Source organism: Sorex araneus, chromosome 1 (genome assembly GCF_027595985.1).
Source record: "Sorex araneus isolate mSorAra2 chromosome 1, mSorAra2.pri, whole genome shotgun sequence".
NCBI lineage: Eukaryota > Metazoa > Chordata > Mammalia > Eulipotyphla > Soricidae > Sorex > Sorex araneus.
Window position 1 is genome coordinate 340312184 of NC_073302.1, and position 19968 is coordinate 340332151.

General features: G+C 40.9%; 2 protein-coding genes across 2 annotated transcripts in view; both read right to left on the reverse strand.

The window, feature by feature from the left end:
- KCNU1 (potassium calcium-activated channel subfamily U member 1) overlaps positions 1–19968 on the reverse strand; it is a 204294-nt gene that overhangs the window by 11742 nt on the left and 172584 nt on the right. Inside the window, exons 28-29 of the mRNA XM_055128431.1 lie at positions 18766–18905; positions 504–701 (exon numbers count right to left, since the gene is read on the reverse strand). Coding sequence (XP_054984406.1) covers positions 504–701; positions 18766–18905 — 338 coding nt within the window. The remainder of the gene's footprint in view (positions 1–503; positions 702–18765; positions 18906–19968) is intronic.
- Positions 17829–18440, reverse strand: LOC101547676 (39S ribosomal protein L32, mitochondrial-like). The gene has a single exon (XM_012932375.2). It carries the CDS (start codon positions 18438–18440, stop codon positions 17829–17831), a length of 612 nt encoding a protein of 203 aa, XP_012787829.2.

The following is a 19968-nucleotide window of genomic DNA, read 5'->3' on the forward strand; positions in this document are numbered from 1 at the left end:
ATGTGTGCCGAATGTATACTAGAGACTGAATACAGTGGCCTCTCAACATCTTTATTGCAAACCACAACACCTAATTAGAGAGAGAGAACAAAAGGGAATACCCTGCCACAGTGGCGGGGTGGGGTGGGGGGAGATGGGATTGGGGAGGGTGGGAATGATGCTGGGTTTACTGGTGGTGGAGAATGGGCACTGGTGAAGGGATGGGTTCTCGAACTTTGTATGAGGGAAACATGAGCACAAAAGTGTATAAATCTGCAACTGTACCCTCATGGTGATTCACTAATTAAAAATAAATAAATTTTTTAAAAAAAGAATAAATATAGCAAGTGAAATGCACTGGAAAATACACAATGCCATCTGTGTATAAGATTGTACTTATTTTTTGTTATTGTAATCACTTGTTAATGTGCTCTAGTCTTGCTAGAAATTTAAACTGTCTGTATCATCTTCAAACACTCAGATTGATGAAGGTGTTGACACTGCAATGGTAAAAGAAGGCTTACCTGAATATCTGCTAGAATGGTTTCTTCCAAGGGCAGGAGCCCCAGCTTACACCTCATTCTTCCAGTCAGAATTGTACTGCTTTGGATTGGCTCCTGGAACTTATCCTTATCCTTATCAAAATGTGATTGCATCTGAGAACTGATTCCTCCTGTCACCAGCATTTCAAGTAATTCTAGGACGTGATAGTTGTAGAAGGCCTAAAAAGCAATGATATGTCATGTGCAAAGTCAGAAGAGCAAAATCATATGTTGAAGAGGAGCCTAAATGAGGATGCTAAGAGGATATCACTGTTTGAAATGCATCTGATGGTATTAAGCAGTTTATCTCATAATTAAAATCAAATGCTGTTTTAGTAGGGCTAGGAAAAGGGCAGAAAAAAATAACACTAACCTCTTTCTGTTCCTTCAGAGCTTACATCACAGACAAGGAAAAGGATAACGAAATGATATAGAAGAAAAAATGTAATCTTACCTCTTACCAAATTGAATAGTCTCTCAAGTCACAAATAGGCTGATATTTGTGATAATCATCAGTTTGTATTTAAACCTATATATATATATTTAAACCTATGTGTATATTAAGCTTAATATATATTAAGTTATTCAGATTGTGATTGTCCTATAGACTTTCATCTTCTGTAAAACTACACATATTTATTTTGATTGTGATCTTTTTGAGAAAAGTAATTCACTTAGATATTATTACTACTCATTTCACATTACATTTACCTTCTGCTTCACAAATTATAGGTATTAAATAAATGAATAGAATTTTAGAATCTTTGACAAAATGAATCGAGAGGAGGAAGGAATGTCAGTCTATTTCTGACACTGAAACTAACTTGAATCCGAATAAAATTCTTCATTTATTTTCTCTAATTTTTTCCCATCACAGCAGATCTTGAATTGTGGAACTATCAAATGTGTCTTGAACACATGTGGCAGCCAAGGATTTGAACTTGAAACCGTATAGCACATTTAGCCACCAAGCCAATCCCATAGACATTTTCTTAAAATCCTTTTTTTTAAAAAAAATTTTATTGAATCACTGTGAAATAGTTACACACTTTTATGTTTGGGTTACAATCACACAATGATCAAACACTCATCCCTCCACCAGTGCACATTCCCCACCACCAATATCCCCGGCATACCACCCCTTTTCCCACTCTCCCTCTGCCTCCATGGCAGACAATATTCCCCATACTCTCTCTCTCTACTTTTGGGCACTAGGGCTTACAAATCCTTTAACCAAGTATTCCTACCACATTCAGTGCAGACTAAACATTGTGAGACATTTAATTAGCATTAGTATGTATTACCCATTGGATATTCTCCAGTTATTGAATATAAACTGTTTCAAAATTTCTACCTTCTCTTATCTGATTTGGAATTTTACTTGAATGTAAGTGAAATATTGCATGTTTATTACCTGTATAAAGTAGAAATTTTATTATTACAAATAATAGGAGTGCCTTTTCCCTTTATTTTAGAAATTTTGCTTCAAAATTTTGCTCATTCACTCTTTCCCTCCTCCCAAATCTTCTCAGATGGACTAATGATAGAGACATTCAATACAATCTTTCTCTCTGTTATTTATTCTAATTTGTGGCACATTGTCTCACAAACTCTAGAAACACAAATCAGCTCATGTCATTTACCTCCTGTAACCCTCAATATCACATTTCTCCTGTCCTGCTGTGAAGCCAGCTTGTACAGTGCAGCAAGAAAAAGCTTCAAGATTTGAACAAGATCCCCTATCTCAGCTCCTTCACTTCATGAGCATCTATCTGTAGTTATTCAAGGGTTCCTTGGACTCCCTCAGGCCTTTGTCTTGCACATCTTCAACTTGGAGAATTTGATGTTGGTATTGTCAGAGCAATTTTCTTTTCCTGGGATTCCTGACCACTGGTTTTCACTACTTTATTTTTCAGAATTCTGCAATTAATGTCTGGAACACACCAGTATTTGAATCTGAAACTACCTTTCAACCCCTCATTGTGTTTTCTGTCACAAGAGTGGTGACATTTTAATTTTTTATTTAAAAATTTAAAATAAACTTAGTCACTGTGAAATTGCAAAGTTATTTATGAATGGGTAATGTTTCTACACCAATCCTTTTTCCAGTGTCCACTTTCCTCCAACAGTGCCCCTCCCCCAATCCCATTTGCTTCCCAACCAACAATTTGCTTTTACAAGAAGTACTTCTTTTATTATAAGTTTTTGCATTGTGGTTTACAGTACTGTTGCTGGTAGAGTTTCGTACATAACATTTTATCACCTTTCAGCATCACCTTCCCCAAAGATGTTGCCCCCTCCCTGTCTTATCCCCCAACCCCTTCAAGTGGCATGGTTCTTATTGCATACCAGTTCTCATTTTCTTAGTTTACATCGTCTTTAGGTATTTGTTATTCTGTCATTATGCTCGGCTGTGACATCTTTAAAGTTTATATACCATTAATGCATTTGAACTCTGAATATAAGATTGAATTAGAAACTTATGACTAATTACTAAAATATGATTTCCTCAACAGTAAGTCTGTTTGGATTGTGACATGATATTCAGGGGTGAGTTTTTCTGGGTTATCTGATCTAGCGCATCAAGTTATGAATCAGAGTGGGACTCAGAAGCTAAAGAGCAGCTTTCCTAATTTCTAGCATGTTGTTCTCAAATTATATTCTGAGAACCATTCCCTTAATTTATGAGCTTGGTCAACATGTGTATATGGTTGTTGGTGCTGAAACCTTTTGGGAACCCGTCTTGTGCACACTTGTGGCAGAACACTTGTGTAGTGTTCTGCCAATCTATTCAGGATGACTTGAGTGAACAACTTGTAGACGATGGACAACAGGCAAATCAGGCGATAGTTGCCAACGTCTTAGATGTCTCACTTCTTGTACAACAGGACGGCCCTGCTGGTTTTCCATTGGGATGAAATCTTGCATTCAGACAGGTAACATGTGAAGAGCTGAGCCAGTGTATTGATGAGTACTGGCGGCAGATTCTTCAGTTGTTTGGGTCTGACCTTGTCTGGATTGGGTGCTGTATGCTTCTTTACCGACAAAATGGCGTGTCGAATTTCGGAAGGGAGAACACTGGGAATGACATATCCATCCTGTGGAATTTGGTATGTGGGCAGGTGGACATGGCTATCAAATAGATCTGAGTAGAAGTAATGGATAATCTTCTCCATTACCCTTCTGGAGGATGTAATAGATCCATCAGGATGTCAGAGGGCAGTCATCTTGGTCTTATATTTGGCGAAGGACAGGCAGGCATTATGAATACTTTTCCTAGCTTCTGCTGCATTAACCAACACTTCTACTCTTCTTTCTTTGGGTCAGGTCTTCCTTTATTGCTTCTCTGCAGAGCTTTGCGAGCTCGGCTTTAGCCTGTGATTGCCTGAGGTTTGCGCCAAACCACTTTCGTGAGTGAGCTTGAGAGTTTCCCAAGACAGGTGTCTTTTTGTGGCTTTCTCACTCACGGCATTCCTCGCACAGTCTTGGAGGTGCTGAACCAGTGGATGTTGTCAATGACGGCATCTTCCCATATTGCCGTAATAGTGCAAAAGAGATCCCAGATGGTGGTCATTCTGGGAGTTATCTTCTTAATCTTTGCAGCCCTTTCTCCCTGCTCCCCACTCCATTCATCATGTTGACCAAGTCCATCCATGGTCACTCACAGTTCCAGAAGGCCGAATCTAAACATTGAACATGGGATCTCCGGGTGGACAGTTCCACAACAAAGTTGACCACATCATATTTCAAGCGATGGTTTTGCCTGACCTATGTTGCTATTGTCCCACAATTTCAAATGGAATCAGACCACCATCTTTTTCATGGGATAGCTATCAAATGAAACTCTATAGGCCAGAAGACAATGGTGGGATGTAGTAAAACTATCAATGAACATAAGACCTCATCAAGAATACTCTGTTTAGCTAGATTATCATTCATATTATAGAAATAAAATTAAGCTTATTGAACTTGAAACCAGTTTTGCTACAGTTTTGCCGGTAGCGTTAAAGGAGATTCTTTTAAAAAGTAAGACAGACTTCACGGGCCTCCACTTCAAGCCCATATCTCTCACTTGTTTGTCTCTGTTTTCTGTTGCTTGCTTATTTTTCACTCTGAAGAATCTTGTGTCCTCTCTCAAACACATACATCTCTTTCTCCCCTCACATCTTTCTAAGTAAATTTCAATAAAAAATGTCTTACCAAAGGTAAGAAAAGACAAAATTCACACAAATGAATAATTTCTACAAAAGGAAGACTGTAACTACTTCATCTTAACAAATTTCACCCCATTTAAATGGCCTCAGCTCCCCAGTCAGGTGACAGAGAGTAGCAGGATGGATCAGGAAACTGAACCCAACTTTCTGCTGCCTACAAGAATCATACCTCAAAAGTCAGGGTACACACACACTCAAAGTCAAAGGCTGGAAAGAAATCTTTATGGGCAAACTATTTACTTGAAACATCTAGGGGTAGCCTTTATATCAGACAACATAACTTCAAAATAAAAAAGACAAATAAGAGACAGGATCGGTCATTTCTTAATCATACTTCTAGACATATAGGCGCCTAATAATGCATCATAAAATATGTAAAACAATTGGTAATAGATATGAAGGAATATTTTGACAGCAGCATAGTAGTAGAGGAAACTTTAACTCCCCTCTATCACTACTGCATAGATCAACTAGGCTAAAATTCAACAGGGAAACACTAGCCTTGGAGGGAGAAAAGGGATAGAAAGGTCTAGCTGTTCAATAAATTCTCTACTGATTAATGAAAAAGTGGAAATCCTAGGGTTATTCTGGCATTGATGACTCTATTGTAACTTGTAATGTCCATATTTAACTGAGAGCGTCCGCTTTTGAATGCATCATTTCTTCAACTTTTACATTAAAATTATTTTATTTCAACATGACAGGAAATAATGAGATTTGCATGTTACAGATTTCTTTTTTCCATGATTTTTAAAAAATTTATCATTCAAGTTCCTGTGATTTGGACCTGTTGATTACTTTTATTAATCCACCTTTTCTTCTCTTATTTATTTACTTTTTAATTAAGAATAAAATGGGTACATTTTAATATGCATGATATTTTAGGTGTGTGAAACCTGGACCTAGTGTTTCTAAAATAATCATGCACTGTAGCACTGCACTGTCATCTCGTTCATCGATTTGCTTGAGTGAGGACCAGTAAAGTCTCCATCATGAGACTTGTTACTGTTTTTGGCATATCAAATATACCACAGGTAGCTTGCCAGGCTCTGCCATGCAGACAGGATACTCTCAGTAGCTTGCTGGGCTCTCCGAGAGGGAGGGAGGAATTGTACCCAGGTCGGCCGCGTGCAAGGCAAACGCCTTATCTACTGTGCTATATCATATGGTCCAGAATTTGGACTACTAAAGTGAAAAAATATTTCAGCCAAAAGCATTTAAATTGCTTGCTATAATGATGCTTGAAGGGGTCGCCCTATAGCCTAGACTACCACAAAATAATTTACATACTAACATATTTGTCTATTTTGTATTTAGAGAATATGTATAGGTCTTCAGACCAAACACCCTTTGAGAAATACTTCTAGATGAGAATGAAGACACACGAAAGGGTAACTACAGCTGGCTGGCTATGTTCTTCTGAGACGGCCCACTACGGCAGTCCTCACTTTCGAAGAAACATGTTTCTTAAGTTCCTGTTGAGTTCTGAAGTTCTATTGCTGCAAAGCCATGGGGGAGTCCGGCCTGAGTGCCTCTCCACCTTGCTGTTTCTATCCTGCTGAACTGATGAAAAGATTAAAAGCCAATCGGAATTAGACCCTGTTAGTCTGTTCTTTCACCTGGGGCAGCAGTTTACCATTGTCTACTAGAAAATTCTTGAATTCAAGGCATCAGTGGTGTCAGATGTGGAAGGATGTCATAGTTCTATCAGGGGAAATCACAAACACCTAAGCTGTTTCCAACTTGAGTGTTTGGAACAAGACAAGTTCACAGGCTTTAGTCAGGCTTTGCTGTTTTCACTGACAGGGTGCTCCTTTCTCTGTGTGTGAAGTGCGCATGAGAAAGAGGACCAGTAAGCCTTAGGTGCCCACGATGAAGCCAGAGCTGGTGAATTCATCTCATCTTGAAAGTGCTGAGGTGTTTGGTCCCTAATCTCCCCAGTGAAACTGTTCTGAATGTGTCTGTTTTTAGCCATGCATTGGCTGGGTAGGGCGGGCCCTGGGATAGAAGCACTTTGATTCTAATTATAACCTCTGGCTGTGTGTCCAGGGGAAACAGCTCTCGGTGCATTAAGCTGGGCAGCAGGTTGGAAGAGCCAAACCTAGAAAATAGTCTTGGGGAAAGAAGTAATTAGAGACATGGGTCTTGGAAAATGGGCAGAAGGGTTGACTTCTGTCTCCCTGGCAAGACTACTGAGTGGAAATTGGAACATTGACTTACAACAGAGAACAGGAATCGGAATCTTTCATCTTATACCTCTATGTTAGTCAGATATTTTCAATTTTAGAGTTATTTTTTAAAAAATTCCTTTTCTTTTTTTTAAAAAAAAAGGTGTTTTTTTTTTTCTTTCTTAATGACTACACCCTGTGATGCTCAGGGCTTCCTCCTGCCTCTGCACGCAGGGATCACTCTTGGCAGACTCTGATGACCATATGAGGTCTGTCGTATACAAGGCAAGCACCCTACCCACTTTACTATTATTCTGGGCCCAACAGTAATTCACTACTATCCAAGAACCCCACAGATGACAGATGAAAATGGAATCGTTTTCTTTGGGAGGGGGGCTGTATACTTTAGGTATGCAGAGAGACGGCGGCCTTTCTTAGTCTTCTCTTTTTGCCAATTGTTTCAGCAACTTATTAGGACTCAGGGAGCCTGAGTATTCAAATAAAACTCTAAAAATATATGAATTGAACAAAATTTCTGAAAGTGCGTTGGGTAGTAGTAACATGATCTGATACTGGGCTCAAAAACCCAGCTAATCATCTGTAATATGTCTGGTCAATGGCACATGTTTTATCTTATTCCTCTCAAGCTTGGATTCTAACTTTGTAAATGAGACTAATAATTGTTTTTGTTAATTTGTTTGCTTGTTTGGGGGCAACATCCAGTGGAACTCAGGGCTTATTGCTCTGCTCGGGGATCATTCCTGGCAATGCTCAGGGGATTGTAGGTGGTGTTAGGTCTACTTGGAATCAGTTGTGTTCAAGGCAAGTGACTTAACCCCTGTACTATCTCTCCAAGCCTGAAAATAGAAATTGCATTCATATATTCTACCAGGTGACTTAGCCAATGAACTCAACAAAGAGGCTTGTCATTGCTGTCCATACCACAGAAATTGTTTTAATGGATATTTTTTTGCAGTAAGATGTATGAAAGGACTTGCCTTTAGATATTTGCTGGTACTATGTATTGAAAGGACTGTGATTGTCGGTGGTGACCTTCATGGGACTATGATAGAGGGATGTTGCCCTGGAAACCAGGACAGCCATCCTAACCTTGAGAAGAGATAGGGATAACCGCCGTCTTCCCACACTTCTCAGCAAGAAGACGCTCCAGTTTGTAGAAAGAATAGGATACAACATTGATGAACATATTTTGAAGCCATCATACAGTGACCTTAAGTGTTTTTAGTGCAAGGAGATAAATATTATCTTTCTATCAGGAGCTACTGTGCTCATTTACAGATGATGAGGAACCCAGTAACCCAGTGATCAGAACTGCAAGATCAAATGATACTCAAGAGGAACAGAATAGTAGCAATGAAGTTGGAAACTCAGACCTCATTCTTGGGTCAGATTTTCTTGCTTGTGGAATTATAGGGATTATCTTTATGCTTAAATAGCCAAGTGGGGCCAGTTGTGCAAGGCAAAGAAAATTAGAGTGTAAAATTAGCAACAACCAATTATATTCAAAATCTATTTCAAAATCTATTTCTATTGAGAGTGTTTTAGGGCTGAAGCTTTAAATAGTATTGAAGTGTTTATATTTTACATGTAAAACATTGTTAAATTCAATATGCAATTATAAATAATTTCTTAAAGTTAAAGGAAAAAGTATAAGTGATAAATTCAAAGAAGACTTAAACTTCATGCCTTTAAACTTTTGAACTACACATAGCAGAAGAAATATACAAACAAATTCAACAATAGTTTTATGATAAGGAAAGTTACACTCTTCTCCTTTTGACCTATAGATATTTCTATGGAGAAATCTGCCAAGTTTTACAGGAACTCACTTTTATGTGACTTTTTGCTTTACACTTATGAATCTTAGAATTCTTTATTGTTTTTTTACTACTTAAATTACAGTGTATTTTCTGTGAAAATGATCCAAATGTTTGGATCTCATTGAACTTCCTGCATCTCAGTATCTCATGTCTCTCAGTGAGGCATCTTGGCTATTATTTCTTCAAAGAAGATTTCTGTCCTGCTTTAATTCTCTTCTTTTTCTGGAATCCCTGTGATGAGAATTTGTTCCTCTTGATGATGTCTCATAGAGTTTTTGTGCTCTTATTCTTGTATTTACTTTTCTTCTTTTTGTTTGTATATTTATATTGTTTCTGCTACATTACCTCTGTGTTCCTAGATTGTTGAGCATCTGAGTTGTAATTTTTAATTTATTTCTAGAATTTGTTTGGACTTTTCTAAACTTTTGCCCATACTTTGTCATTAGAGTTGTCTTCATCGCTTCACTTCATGAGAATCAATGGTACTGTGGCTTTGAAGTTATCTTCAGATTGCTTGCAGAACTTCATAGTGCAGGTAATTCTTTGCAAGCTTGTTGCCTTTAACGATGACTTCCATTTCCTATTTGGTTTGGTGTTCCTTACAGACATAGGCAGAGGCAAAGTGTTTGTGTTTAAGTAGGCCTAAGTTGTGACCCATGGCTTGATACAGTGAGTATGTGGGGGAACCATGTGCCAATTTTAAGTTGATCTGGTCAGTGACAAGGTTTTCGGAATCGCCAGTGCTTAGAAACTACTAGACTTTTGAGGTCACCCAGATCAGGCTGTTGATTGGAGAATGTTTGCGGGTTTTTTAAAGGACCTTGATACCTCAGTCCTGATTGATATTTGTACTCTGGGACTTTTAGGATAAAGTTGGTTTGTGGGCTGTCAAGGAAACAGAACAGGTAGGGGAAAGTCTGAAAATGCTTTTGGTGTTGATGTCAAGTTTGCTTGACATACATGAGCTGTAAAATGACAGGGGATAGGACTGTTTGTCTTCCAGGAGAAAGTACTCTTTATGCCATCTCTTTGTACCAGGTAGCACAGCTTTTTAGTAGGAATGGATAACTTTCTTTTGAAGAAGTTTTCCTTGGTCTGTTACTATACACAATAGACCAATATGACACCTATCAGCATTGTTATAACAAGGCTGGGAGTAACTGACAAGATGGTATCTGCTGGCAACTCTGGCCCCTATCTATACTCTACAGTTCATTTTCCTATCCCAAAGTTTTAAGTAGAGAACCTTAGAAGTGGGGTTCCAGATATTTTGGTGCACTTTCCCTTCTCCACAGAGTACAATTCTGCACTTTAGAAATATAGTTTAAGTTTTAGTTTGTTGTCCTGTGATGGAGTTTCTCTCATGGTAAGGACTTATCTCTGTTCCCTATCTGTCCCTCCCTTTTGTCCTTGTTCCTCAGAATTTCAATAAGTTATGGTGTAGATTTTTCCAAGTTCTGGTTAGGTTTTCTGTGACAGCAGGAGAAAGTTAGCACATATCCTCCATATTGGACCATGTGACTTCATCTCAATCTACAGTGAGCTTCTATTGTCATGACATTCATCACTTAGTATTCGAGAACTGAGCAGAGAGTCACTAGGTAGACATTTAAATGTTCAGGGACAAATAGTACAGGAGGCAAGTCACTTGTGAGGAGACACAGAACTCAGGGCAGCCCTAGGTCCTCAGTAACAAATGGCTTTAAGGATATCATGTACCCCAATCTGGTTCACTTAATGGTGAAACATTTCCCAGTCCCCCCATGAAAAGACATATATGTGGTCTTTTATACATGAAATTCCAGAAAGAGCTGTAGGATTACATAGCCTCAGGTAGTTTAGGTTTATTGGGTTACTCCCATCACAGTGCTCCCATTCCTCTGTGTTTATTTATAACTTCTTTCTTAGTGTTCTGTTGACTTGTAAATATTGTTTTGCTCTTCTCCTTGAGTCCTTTGCATAGTTTATTCAGAGCAATGTCCTTTTTGTATGGACACAGGAAGACTTAGTAAATGCTATGCTTTTGTAACCTGGGAGTCATTTGACTCTACATGATATTTTCCTCCTGGGCATCTGTTCTCTGTCCTAAGCCTCAGCTGCCCTTACTTCCTAGCACCCCCAAAATCAGGGTCCCAACGAGGGACAAGATGGACCAGGGCAAGCGGTGAGTTGTGTGCTACCCTGGCATCGAGATGGGCCTGGCAAAGTGCCTAATGCTTAACTATAAGTTAAGAGCTTGATCATGGACAAATGTTGTCATGATCCAAACAGTGCTAACTAGATTTGGACCCTGCTAGGGTGAGGAGTGATTAATCTGGCCTGAGTGCTGTAGTCTGAGCCTGTGGCAAGATGTTGCCAGGAGAGCTGCCTTGCAAACCTCAATGTATCTCTTGCTATGTCCATACAAAAATAACTAGTATTAAGATGTTAATAAGTGTTTGGAATGAAGAAAGGAGAAAAAACCCTTAAGAGGTATTTTGCCTACTGGGAGTCAGGAAGGACTTTGGAATGCCCAGCCCTCAGGAAGGGCTTTCTTATGATGATTTTGCTACCTGGAAGTGTGCAGCCTGGGGGCAAGGGCAAGAGAGGAAGGAGAGAGACAAGAGAGGCGAGAGAGGTGGCAGGAGATCCAGAGAGAGGAGGGGGCTGGGAGTGCGGCAGATGGGAAAGATGGAAGATTGAATAAACAGTAACTAATCAGCAACCAGCTTGGTCCTCTTCCTTCTGTCGCCTGCCCTTGACCAACAGCCATACACAGTGGTTCCAGAGCACTGAACGTGGGCAGTGAGACTGAGCCGCCTGGAGAGCCTGCAAGTGCGCACGCACATTGGCGTGCTTTAGTTTTTTACAAGGAGCAAGTTTATCAAAGTGTTAAGAGGCTGTGTAACCATCTGTACATCGACATTCCGCTGTTTTTTTCTCTTTTTTTTGGGGGGGGGATCATACCTGGTGATGCTCAGGTGTTACTCTTGGCTCTGCACTCAGGAATTACTCCTGGCGGTGCCCAGGGAACCATATGGGATGCTGGGAATCGAACCTGGGTTGGCTGCGTGCAAAGCAAATGCCCTTCCCACTGTACTATCACTCCAGCTCCCAACATTCAGCTGTTTTGCAGCCCTTCACTTGGGGAATGCGGGTGCGACTTTACCAGGGTGTTCTTGGTTGGAGTTTTTGTAGCAATTCACAAGCAGCTACTTCATTTTTTGAGTTTTAGTCAAGTTCAGATTTCTTAAACACAAGCACATAATGGCTCCACCTCACTGTCTCCACCTTTCTGACTTTTGCTGGTGGTGTTTGTAAGTGACTGCCCTGGTGTACACTCCTCTCTGAAACAAGACCACCTTCTCCTTCTTCGACAGAAAGAGGTTGCTATTCCTTCAACCCCCCTAGATATCCCACCTTTCATTGCCCAACCTTATATCAATTTGACCTCCATATGTGTGTCTTATTTGAATGTCACATTTTGCTTATTTTGTCACTGATATTTCCTCAGCTCCAACACTACGCCCCCAACCCCTGTAAAGAGGGGATGTTTAATGAATATTCCTACAATGAATCGATTCTACTTCTGGAAATCCTTTAAAAGAGGCAGAAGACATCCTTAGGAGCTAAAAAAAAAGTGGCTGACAGTTATAAAGCAAAAGATACAGGCTCATCCCATCCTGGTACCCTGCTTGTATCAAGGCTCCTTTTCAGAGTCACACGTCTAGCTAGATCCCAGGGCAGCCAGGTTTTATCCTTGATCTGTGGGGGGCTGAAACATTCCGCGTGCCCTCTGCTCATCCCATCCAGGTACCCTGCTGGTGTCAGGGTTCCTTCCCAGAGCTGTGGCTGCTAACACGGTCATGAGTTATTCTCCCCCTTCATATCCTATAAGAACCATAAGTTACTCTCTTAGTTGGATCTTTCACTGGGTTAGCTTAACCACCAGAAACACATAGCCAATAACTCATTAAGCCCACCTCAATTAATACTGCATCATAAGCAGAATAGTAACAGTGAGCATGAAGTGTTAAACCACACAGGTCACAATGGTAAAGAAACACAGAAGCCCACCAAGCTTACTTATTGAAGAGGCTAGCCCAGAAGACCCCAACAGTAATAAAGTGCTAGACAACCTCTCTGACAAGGAATTTAGAAGGGAGCTACTGAGGATGCTTATGGAGCTAAAAGAAACAATGGAAAGCAATGCCAATAAAATACAAGAGGATTTAAAAGTAGAAACGTGGAGGATGCAAACAAAATTACAAACGAAAATATCAGACCTAAAAAACTTGGTAGGCGAATTGAAAAACTCAGTGGAAGTTCACAGCAGCAGAGTAACACCTGCTGAGGACAAAATTAGTGAGCTCGCAGATGAAGTCCAGAGACTCTCCAGAAAAGAGCAAAATATGTAAAAGAGACTCATAATCCGGGAATAGAAGGCAAGAGAAGATCGTGATGAAGCCAAGAGGAGTAATATAAGAATTATTGGAGTCCCAGAGGTGTTGGAATATTTCCCCTTTTCCAGCTGCCTTCTGGAGTTTTGTCACAGAAACCTTTTGTCACAGAAACCTAGCTGATCTTTGACCCCGGATCTAAGGTGCTAGCCAGAATTGATTTGACATTGTAGATTCCAGGCTGCAGCCCAGCCTGGTCTTTGGGATGTAAATCCGAGTGCTTTCAGCCCAAAGAAGGCTTCCGTTTTGGTTTTGTATCTTCTTTCCGGGGGGCCTAGATTAAGGGCCTGCAGATACAAGAGAATTATGTTGCCTCAATGTTCTTCCTGTAAGATCTTTTGGTGCTTTTGGTGACGTCAATGTATTGCGCCCTTTAGAAGGGCCATGATCAATAAAAGGGGTTGGGAGAGAAGGTGAGGGGGCGGAAAGTGTATAGAAGCGGAAAGTGTATAGAGGGCGGACAGGTGTAGAGAGGACGGAGAGTGTATAGAGGGAAGACTGGAATAAACTGCAAGTGAGACCAACCATCATGGCTCCGTTCCTTCCTTCGCCTGCCACATCTTCGCCATCAACCTCCCCGGGGTGGGGGAAGCGGCCGGAGGCTACCGAGCTCGGGTGGCGGGAGAGACAGCTGCTGCCCTAGGCCCTGGGCCTGGCTCGGTGCGGTGAGGCGTCCCTTCCCTCGCCCGCGCCTTTTCTTTTTATTTTTATACAACTGGCGTCCCTGGGTGGGCGCGAACCTCCAACCGGTGTGCAACTCTTTAAGGTAAGAATAGCGTTTCGGTAGAACTCCACTCTAGAAAAGTTTGGTGGGAGTACAGAATTTTGTGGTGCAGTGAATTAAAATACTAGACTTACTGCCCCAGTAAGATGGGACAAAAACAGTGCCGCGAGAAGTCCGCTCAAAATTTTTCACGCCAAACTGAACGTGGCAAGTTTTTTATTGAATTAATTAAGCATTTTGCAAAGAGAACTGGGCATCGTGTTTCTCGGGACCAACTCCGGTCCTGCCTAAAAATTGTCTATAAGTTTCATCCCTGGTTTTCAGATAAGGGTACTTTAAAGCCTAAGGTTTGGGAAAAAATTAAGGATAATGTCTTTAAGGAATTTAAAGGAGGGGCTAAAATCCCCAAACAATTCTGGGTAACTTGGGAAATCATTAATTCCATTCTCAAAGCTTTGGAAGATACCTCCGAGGAGGAGGAAGTTAGATATGCTATGGGAGGCTTTCCTCAGGAGTTAAACAGAGAGGATTTTAAATTTGAGGATGAAGTAAAGAAAGTTTCTACTACGGAGAGAGCCTTACCCTCAGCTCCTCCCATACCCAAGCCTAGAAAGAAGCCTGTAGCTCAATTCATGGCTTCGTTCCTTCCTTCGCCTGCCACATCTTCGCCATCAACCTCCCCGGGGTGGGGGAAGCGGCCGGAGGCTACCGAACTCGGGTGGCGGGAGAGACGGCTGCTGCCCTAGGCCCTGTGCCTGGCTCGGTGCGGTGAGGCGTCCCTTCCCTCGCCCGCGCCTTTTCTTTTTATTTTTATACACAGAGGGACAGGAAGAAAACCCTGATGAAGAAGAAACCGTCAAAGACATCATTGCTATGACATTCCCAGAGCTGAGGAAAACATGCGACCACATTCAGGGGACCCAAAGGGTACCAGCTAGAAGAAATCCAAATAAAAATACCCCAAGACACATCCTGATAAAAATGATGAAAACTTAGAGACAACATTCTGAAAGCAGCAAGATCAAAGAAAGTATTTTGATACTTTCTTTGCAGCAAGCAGCAAGATCAAAGAAAGTATTTTGAATCTTAAGGATGCGCCTTTATAATTAAGATTCACAACCGACCTATCTGATGAAACCCAAAAACAGTGGTGGGATGTAGTGGAAAAAACTCAATGAAATAAATGGCTCACCAAAAATACTTTACCCAGCTAGACTCTCATTCATAACAGAATGAATAACACACAGTTTCACAGATATACAACAACACCTAATATCCTGTCACAAACCCCTAGATATATGACCACTTAATCTTTGACAAATGAGCAAAAAATGTGAAATGGAACAAGGAAAGCCTCTTCAACAAGTGGTGCTGGGAAAACTGGATAGCTACCTGCAAAAATATGAACTCTGACCTCCTGTCTAATGCCAGGCACAAAAATCAAATCCAAGTGGATTAAAGACCTCAATATCAGACATGAATCTATAAGGTAAATAGAAGAAAATGTAGGCAGAACTCTCCATGACATTGAAGCTAAAAGCATCCGTAAGGATGAAACAGCACTGACCGTGCAAGAGGAAATAAACATAAACAAATGGGACTACATCAAACCAAGAAACTTCTGCACTTCAAAACAAACAGTGACCAAAATACAGAAAGAGCCCACAGAATGGGAAAGAATATTTACCCAATACCCATCTGATAAGGGATAAATATCCAGGAAATACAAGACACTAGTAGAATTGTACAAGAAGAAAACCTACAACCCCATCAAAAAATGGAGGGAAGAAATGAACAGAAGTTTCCTCAAAAAAAGGAATGCAAATGGCCAAAAGGCGCATGAAAAATTCTCCACATTGCTAGTCATCAGAGAGATGCAAATCAAAACAACAGTGAGATATCAACTCACACCACAGAGACTGGCACATATTCAAAAGAACAAAAGCAACCAGTGCTGGTGTGGATGTGGGAAAAAAGGGACGCTCTTTCACTGTTGGTGGGAATGTCGACTGGTCCTGCCTTTATGGAAAATAATATGGACAATTATTCAAAAACTAGAAATTGAGCTTCCATATGACCCTGCAACACCACTTCTGGGAATATATCCTGAGGATGCAAAAAAGCACAGTCGAAATGACATCTGTACCTATATGTTTATTGCAGCACTGTTCAGAATAGCCAAAATCTGGAAACAACCCAAGTGCCCTAGAACATATGACTGGTTAAAGAAACTTTGGTACATCTATACAATGGAATACTATGCAGCTGTTAGGAGAGATGAAGTCATGAACTTTGTTTATAAATGGATAAACATGGAGAGTTTCATACTAAGTGAAATGAGTCAGAAAGAGAGGGACATACATAGAATGATTGCACTGATTTGTGGAGTATAGAATAACATCACATGAGGCTGACAACCAAGGACAGCAGATAAAAGAATGAGGATTGTCCCCTAGCTGGAAGACTGCTTCATGAGCTGAGGGGAAAACACAGGTGGAATAGAGAAGAGATTACTAACAAAATGATGACTGGAGGAATCAGTTGGGATGGGAGATATGCGCCAAAAGTAGATAATGCACCAAACATGATGACCTCTCAGTGTCTGTCTTGCAAGCCATAATGCTCCAGAGTAAAGAGAGAGTATGGGGAATATTGTCTGCCATGGAGGCAGGGGGAGGGTGGGAAAAGGGGGGTGTGCCAGGGATATTGGTGGTGGGCAATGTGCACTGGTGGAAGATGGGTGTTTGATCATTGTGTGACTGTAACCCAAACATGAAAGCTTGTAACTATCTCACAGTGATTCGATAAAATAAAAAAAATAAGATATCATAAAATATACCCCAAGGAGCCAGGGGTATACAGAGATTTTCGTGTGCATGCATTGCATGGATGACACTCTTGGCTGATTCCAGTACTGTGTAGCTTCTCTTCCTTTCATGCCCCCGCTCATCACTGCCAGTGTGGTTCTGGAAGTCCCTAGTGTCAGAGGTCTCAAATATCTCTGATACCATAGGCATTGCACTTAGCTATTTATTCCACTTGCAGTACTGCTTTTGGTGGTACTTGAGCCCCATCCTGAAAGTATATCCTATGAGAAAGGCAATGGAAAGGAAAATTTTTCTCAATTCTGAAAAAAATCTTATACCATTAAAGGCCAAAACTTTGTTCTTGAATCTCTTGTGTTTCTTAGTGGCTGTGTAAACTCTGTGTGTGGTGGGGGGCAGGAAGGTCTATTTTTCTTTTGCAAGTGTTGAGGGGGATAATGGGTCATACCCAGGGTATTCAAGGCTTATTCCTGACTTTGTTTTCAGGGATCAATCCTGGCATTGCCAGGAGGACTATATGAGGAGTCTGAGATGGAAGAGGAGGTCCACTGCATGCAGGGATATTGTCTTAATTTGGGGGGATGCTTTTTTTTTCTACAGAATCTCAATTTTATTCTTAGATCCAGTCAAAGCATTGTTTAGAGGGATTCCAAATCTTTGGAACTATAAAGGATCTTTGGTCACCAAATAGCACTTCAACATACTATAAATCCCAAGGAAGAAATGTCTCACCATGTCGCTTCATCTCACTATCATAATAAAGGTCAATTATGGATACAGAGACTTATTCATGTAGGTACAATAAGTGGGTGTGGCCAAAAAAACCACTAGGAAAACACTCAATTCTTTCAATGAATTTTAAGTTGCTTAATTTTTCTGTTGTGTAAATTTTGTGTACTTATAGCCTTATACAGTAGTAGACATTAATCCATTGAGGTTTACATGAGCAAACATTTCCATTGATTCAGAACTCCCTAAATCATCCAGACACAACTTAGTATTTTAAGCTATATTGATGATATTAAAACAAGCACAAATAAAAACAAAAAGTCTTCTCTCCTTTCCATGAACTTAGATCCATAAGGCATCTTTATTATCAATTCTGAGTGAACCAGGATGGTCTCTTCTGATCTCGATCGATGATCCTCTTGCCTTGATCTTGTGCAGTTGGTGTCTCTCCCGCGTACAGCACCACAGTCTCTGAGGTGGGCACCTTGAAAGGACCCCCCTCTTGCTTTCCGATCTGTTTCCTGATTTCTGCAGTCTCCTTGCGCACCTTTTCATAGCAATAGCCGCAGAGGACGTGTTTCTGTTTCAGGTGACCACATTCCGGACAAATGTCTATATTGTTCTTAATCTTAATAAGCTTCTGAGGGTTTCTTCTACACCGGTTCACTTCAATACTGTGCCTGATTTTGGGAGCTGCCATCCAAAAGATACTATCCAAAAGGCTGGAAATCTCATTTCCATTGGTATCATTTGCTGGTTCTGTGAATATAGCTGGAGTTTGGACTGCTAATACTGGTTCGCATGGCGGGCTGGCCGGGCCACGCTGAAGTGCGGGCACAGGCGCTGCCAACAGCTCCGCAGCCCAGGCGGCCGGCCACGTCGGGGCCCGCAGCACCAGCAGGGCCGCAGCACCATCTAGTGCGCCCGCGGCCAGCCCCTTGGGGGAATGTTTTGAAGAGAAGAGAAAGCAGAATATCATAATCGTTGGCATTAGAGAGCCTCATTTTTTCTAGATATATTTGAAGTTGAAAGGTAGGCACTTTGTTGCTTATATTCTCATTCCTAAATTATCAGTAGTTTCTGCTCTGAGGGATGCATAGTTTTCATTTGAAACTAAAAATTTTGTTTCCTTTGACAGTGAGTTGTTATAGAAGATAAAATCGTGTATGTGAGAAAGGTTTTGTTTTTTTGAGTCAAAATCCATTTAGAACTATGGGGAAATATCATCCTCTACTCAAGTGCTAAAACTTGCCCCTTTGCAAGGGACCTAGTCTTTGAGGGTTCCTGTGTTCAACTGTACTTACTGTGGCCAGGAGAGAATCCAAGAAGTTGCCAGAGAAGACAGTGCCGGAGGCAAAGGCGGTGCTGAGATGCAGGTTTGTCCCTGGAATGGGTCCTTCCATCCCACTCAGCTGTTCAATAAAGTGAATATTGGCAGGATTTTCTGAAAGGCAAAGGAGCAATAAAAAAAAATAAAGGTAAGCAGATAACATAAGAGTATGAAGCATCAGTACCAAAGCAATCAAGGATTGACCACTTGATTGAAGGATTGAAGCCTTGTTTGGTATGATTGTGGGATCTGCTCCTACTCTGCACATTTTTCTTTCAAATTATGTTCACCCCCCACCCACCATATATACCTGTGCCCACACATATAAGACACATATCCATTTTGGAGAACCTTAATCTCTAAGGGGATATTTTTGGACTTCAGGTTCCTTTTCTACAGAAAATGTTCTGGTTTTCACCCTAATAAAATCCATCATTCAAACCAAGGTATTTTGGTAAATGAAATGAGGTAGAGAGGGGGAAGTCTCAATAATTGAACTATAAGATAAATAGGAACATATGATAGCAACAGATATTCCTTTTCTTTATTTCTTTTTATTTTCTTCATAATTAGTATTGATGAACTTGATTGAACTCGTCCCTGACATTCCATTTGCTCTCAACAAACGTCGAATGCAGCAGCAATGTGTACCTTGGTTGAGAACTGAACATGAGGAACAACTTGGTTCCAGAACTGTGCAGGAGAAAGAGAGCAGCGTGGAATGCCTTCAAGAGCATCGAAGAAGTGGTTAAGAGGACAAAGAACCTCTGGCGCTGGAGTCTTTTTGACTCCACCGTTCTTCCTGCACTAATATGTGCCTCAAAGACCTGGGCCTTAGGCAAAGAGAATGACAACGCTATTCGGGTATCCCAAAGAGGAATGGAAAGAGCCATGGTAGGAGTATCACATTTCACTCAAGTGAGAGAAGGAATCCAGAGTTCCAACCTCCTTTGACAATCAAGAATCTGGGACGCTGTCTCGTTTGCCAAGGCATCAAAAGTCAGATGGGCCAGACACATAATGTGATTCAGAGAAAACTGCTGGACTAGAGCTGTTACCAACTGGATTCCATAGGATGTCAAAAGACTGCGTGGACTTCCACCAATGAGATGGTCAGACTTCTTTGTCAAAACCCTGAATGAATGATTTGAGGCTCTTCCTGTACCTGGAGTAAGCA

Coding starts and splice junctions, on each gene's coding strand:
- LOC101547676 (XM_012932375.2), bottom strand. CDS start 18,440: ATGATATTCTGCTTTCTCTTCTCTTCAAAACATTCCCCCAAGGGGCTG.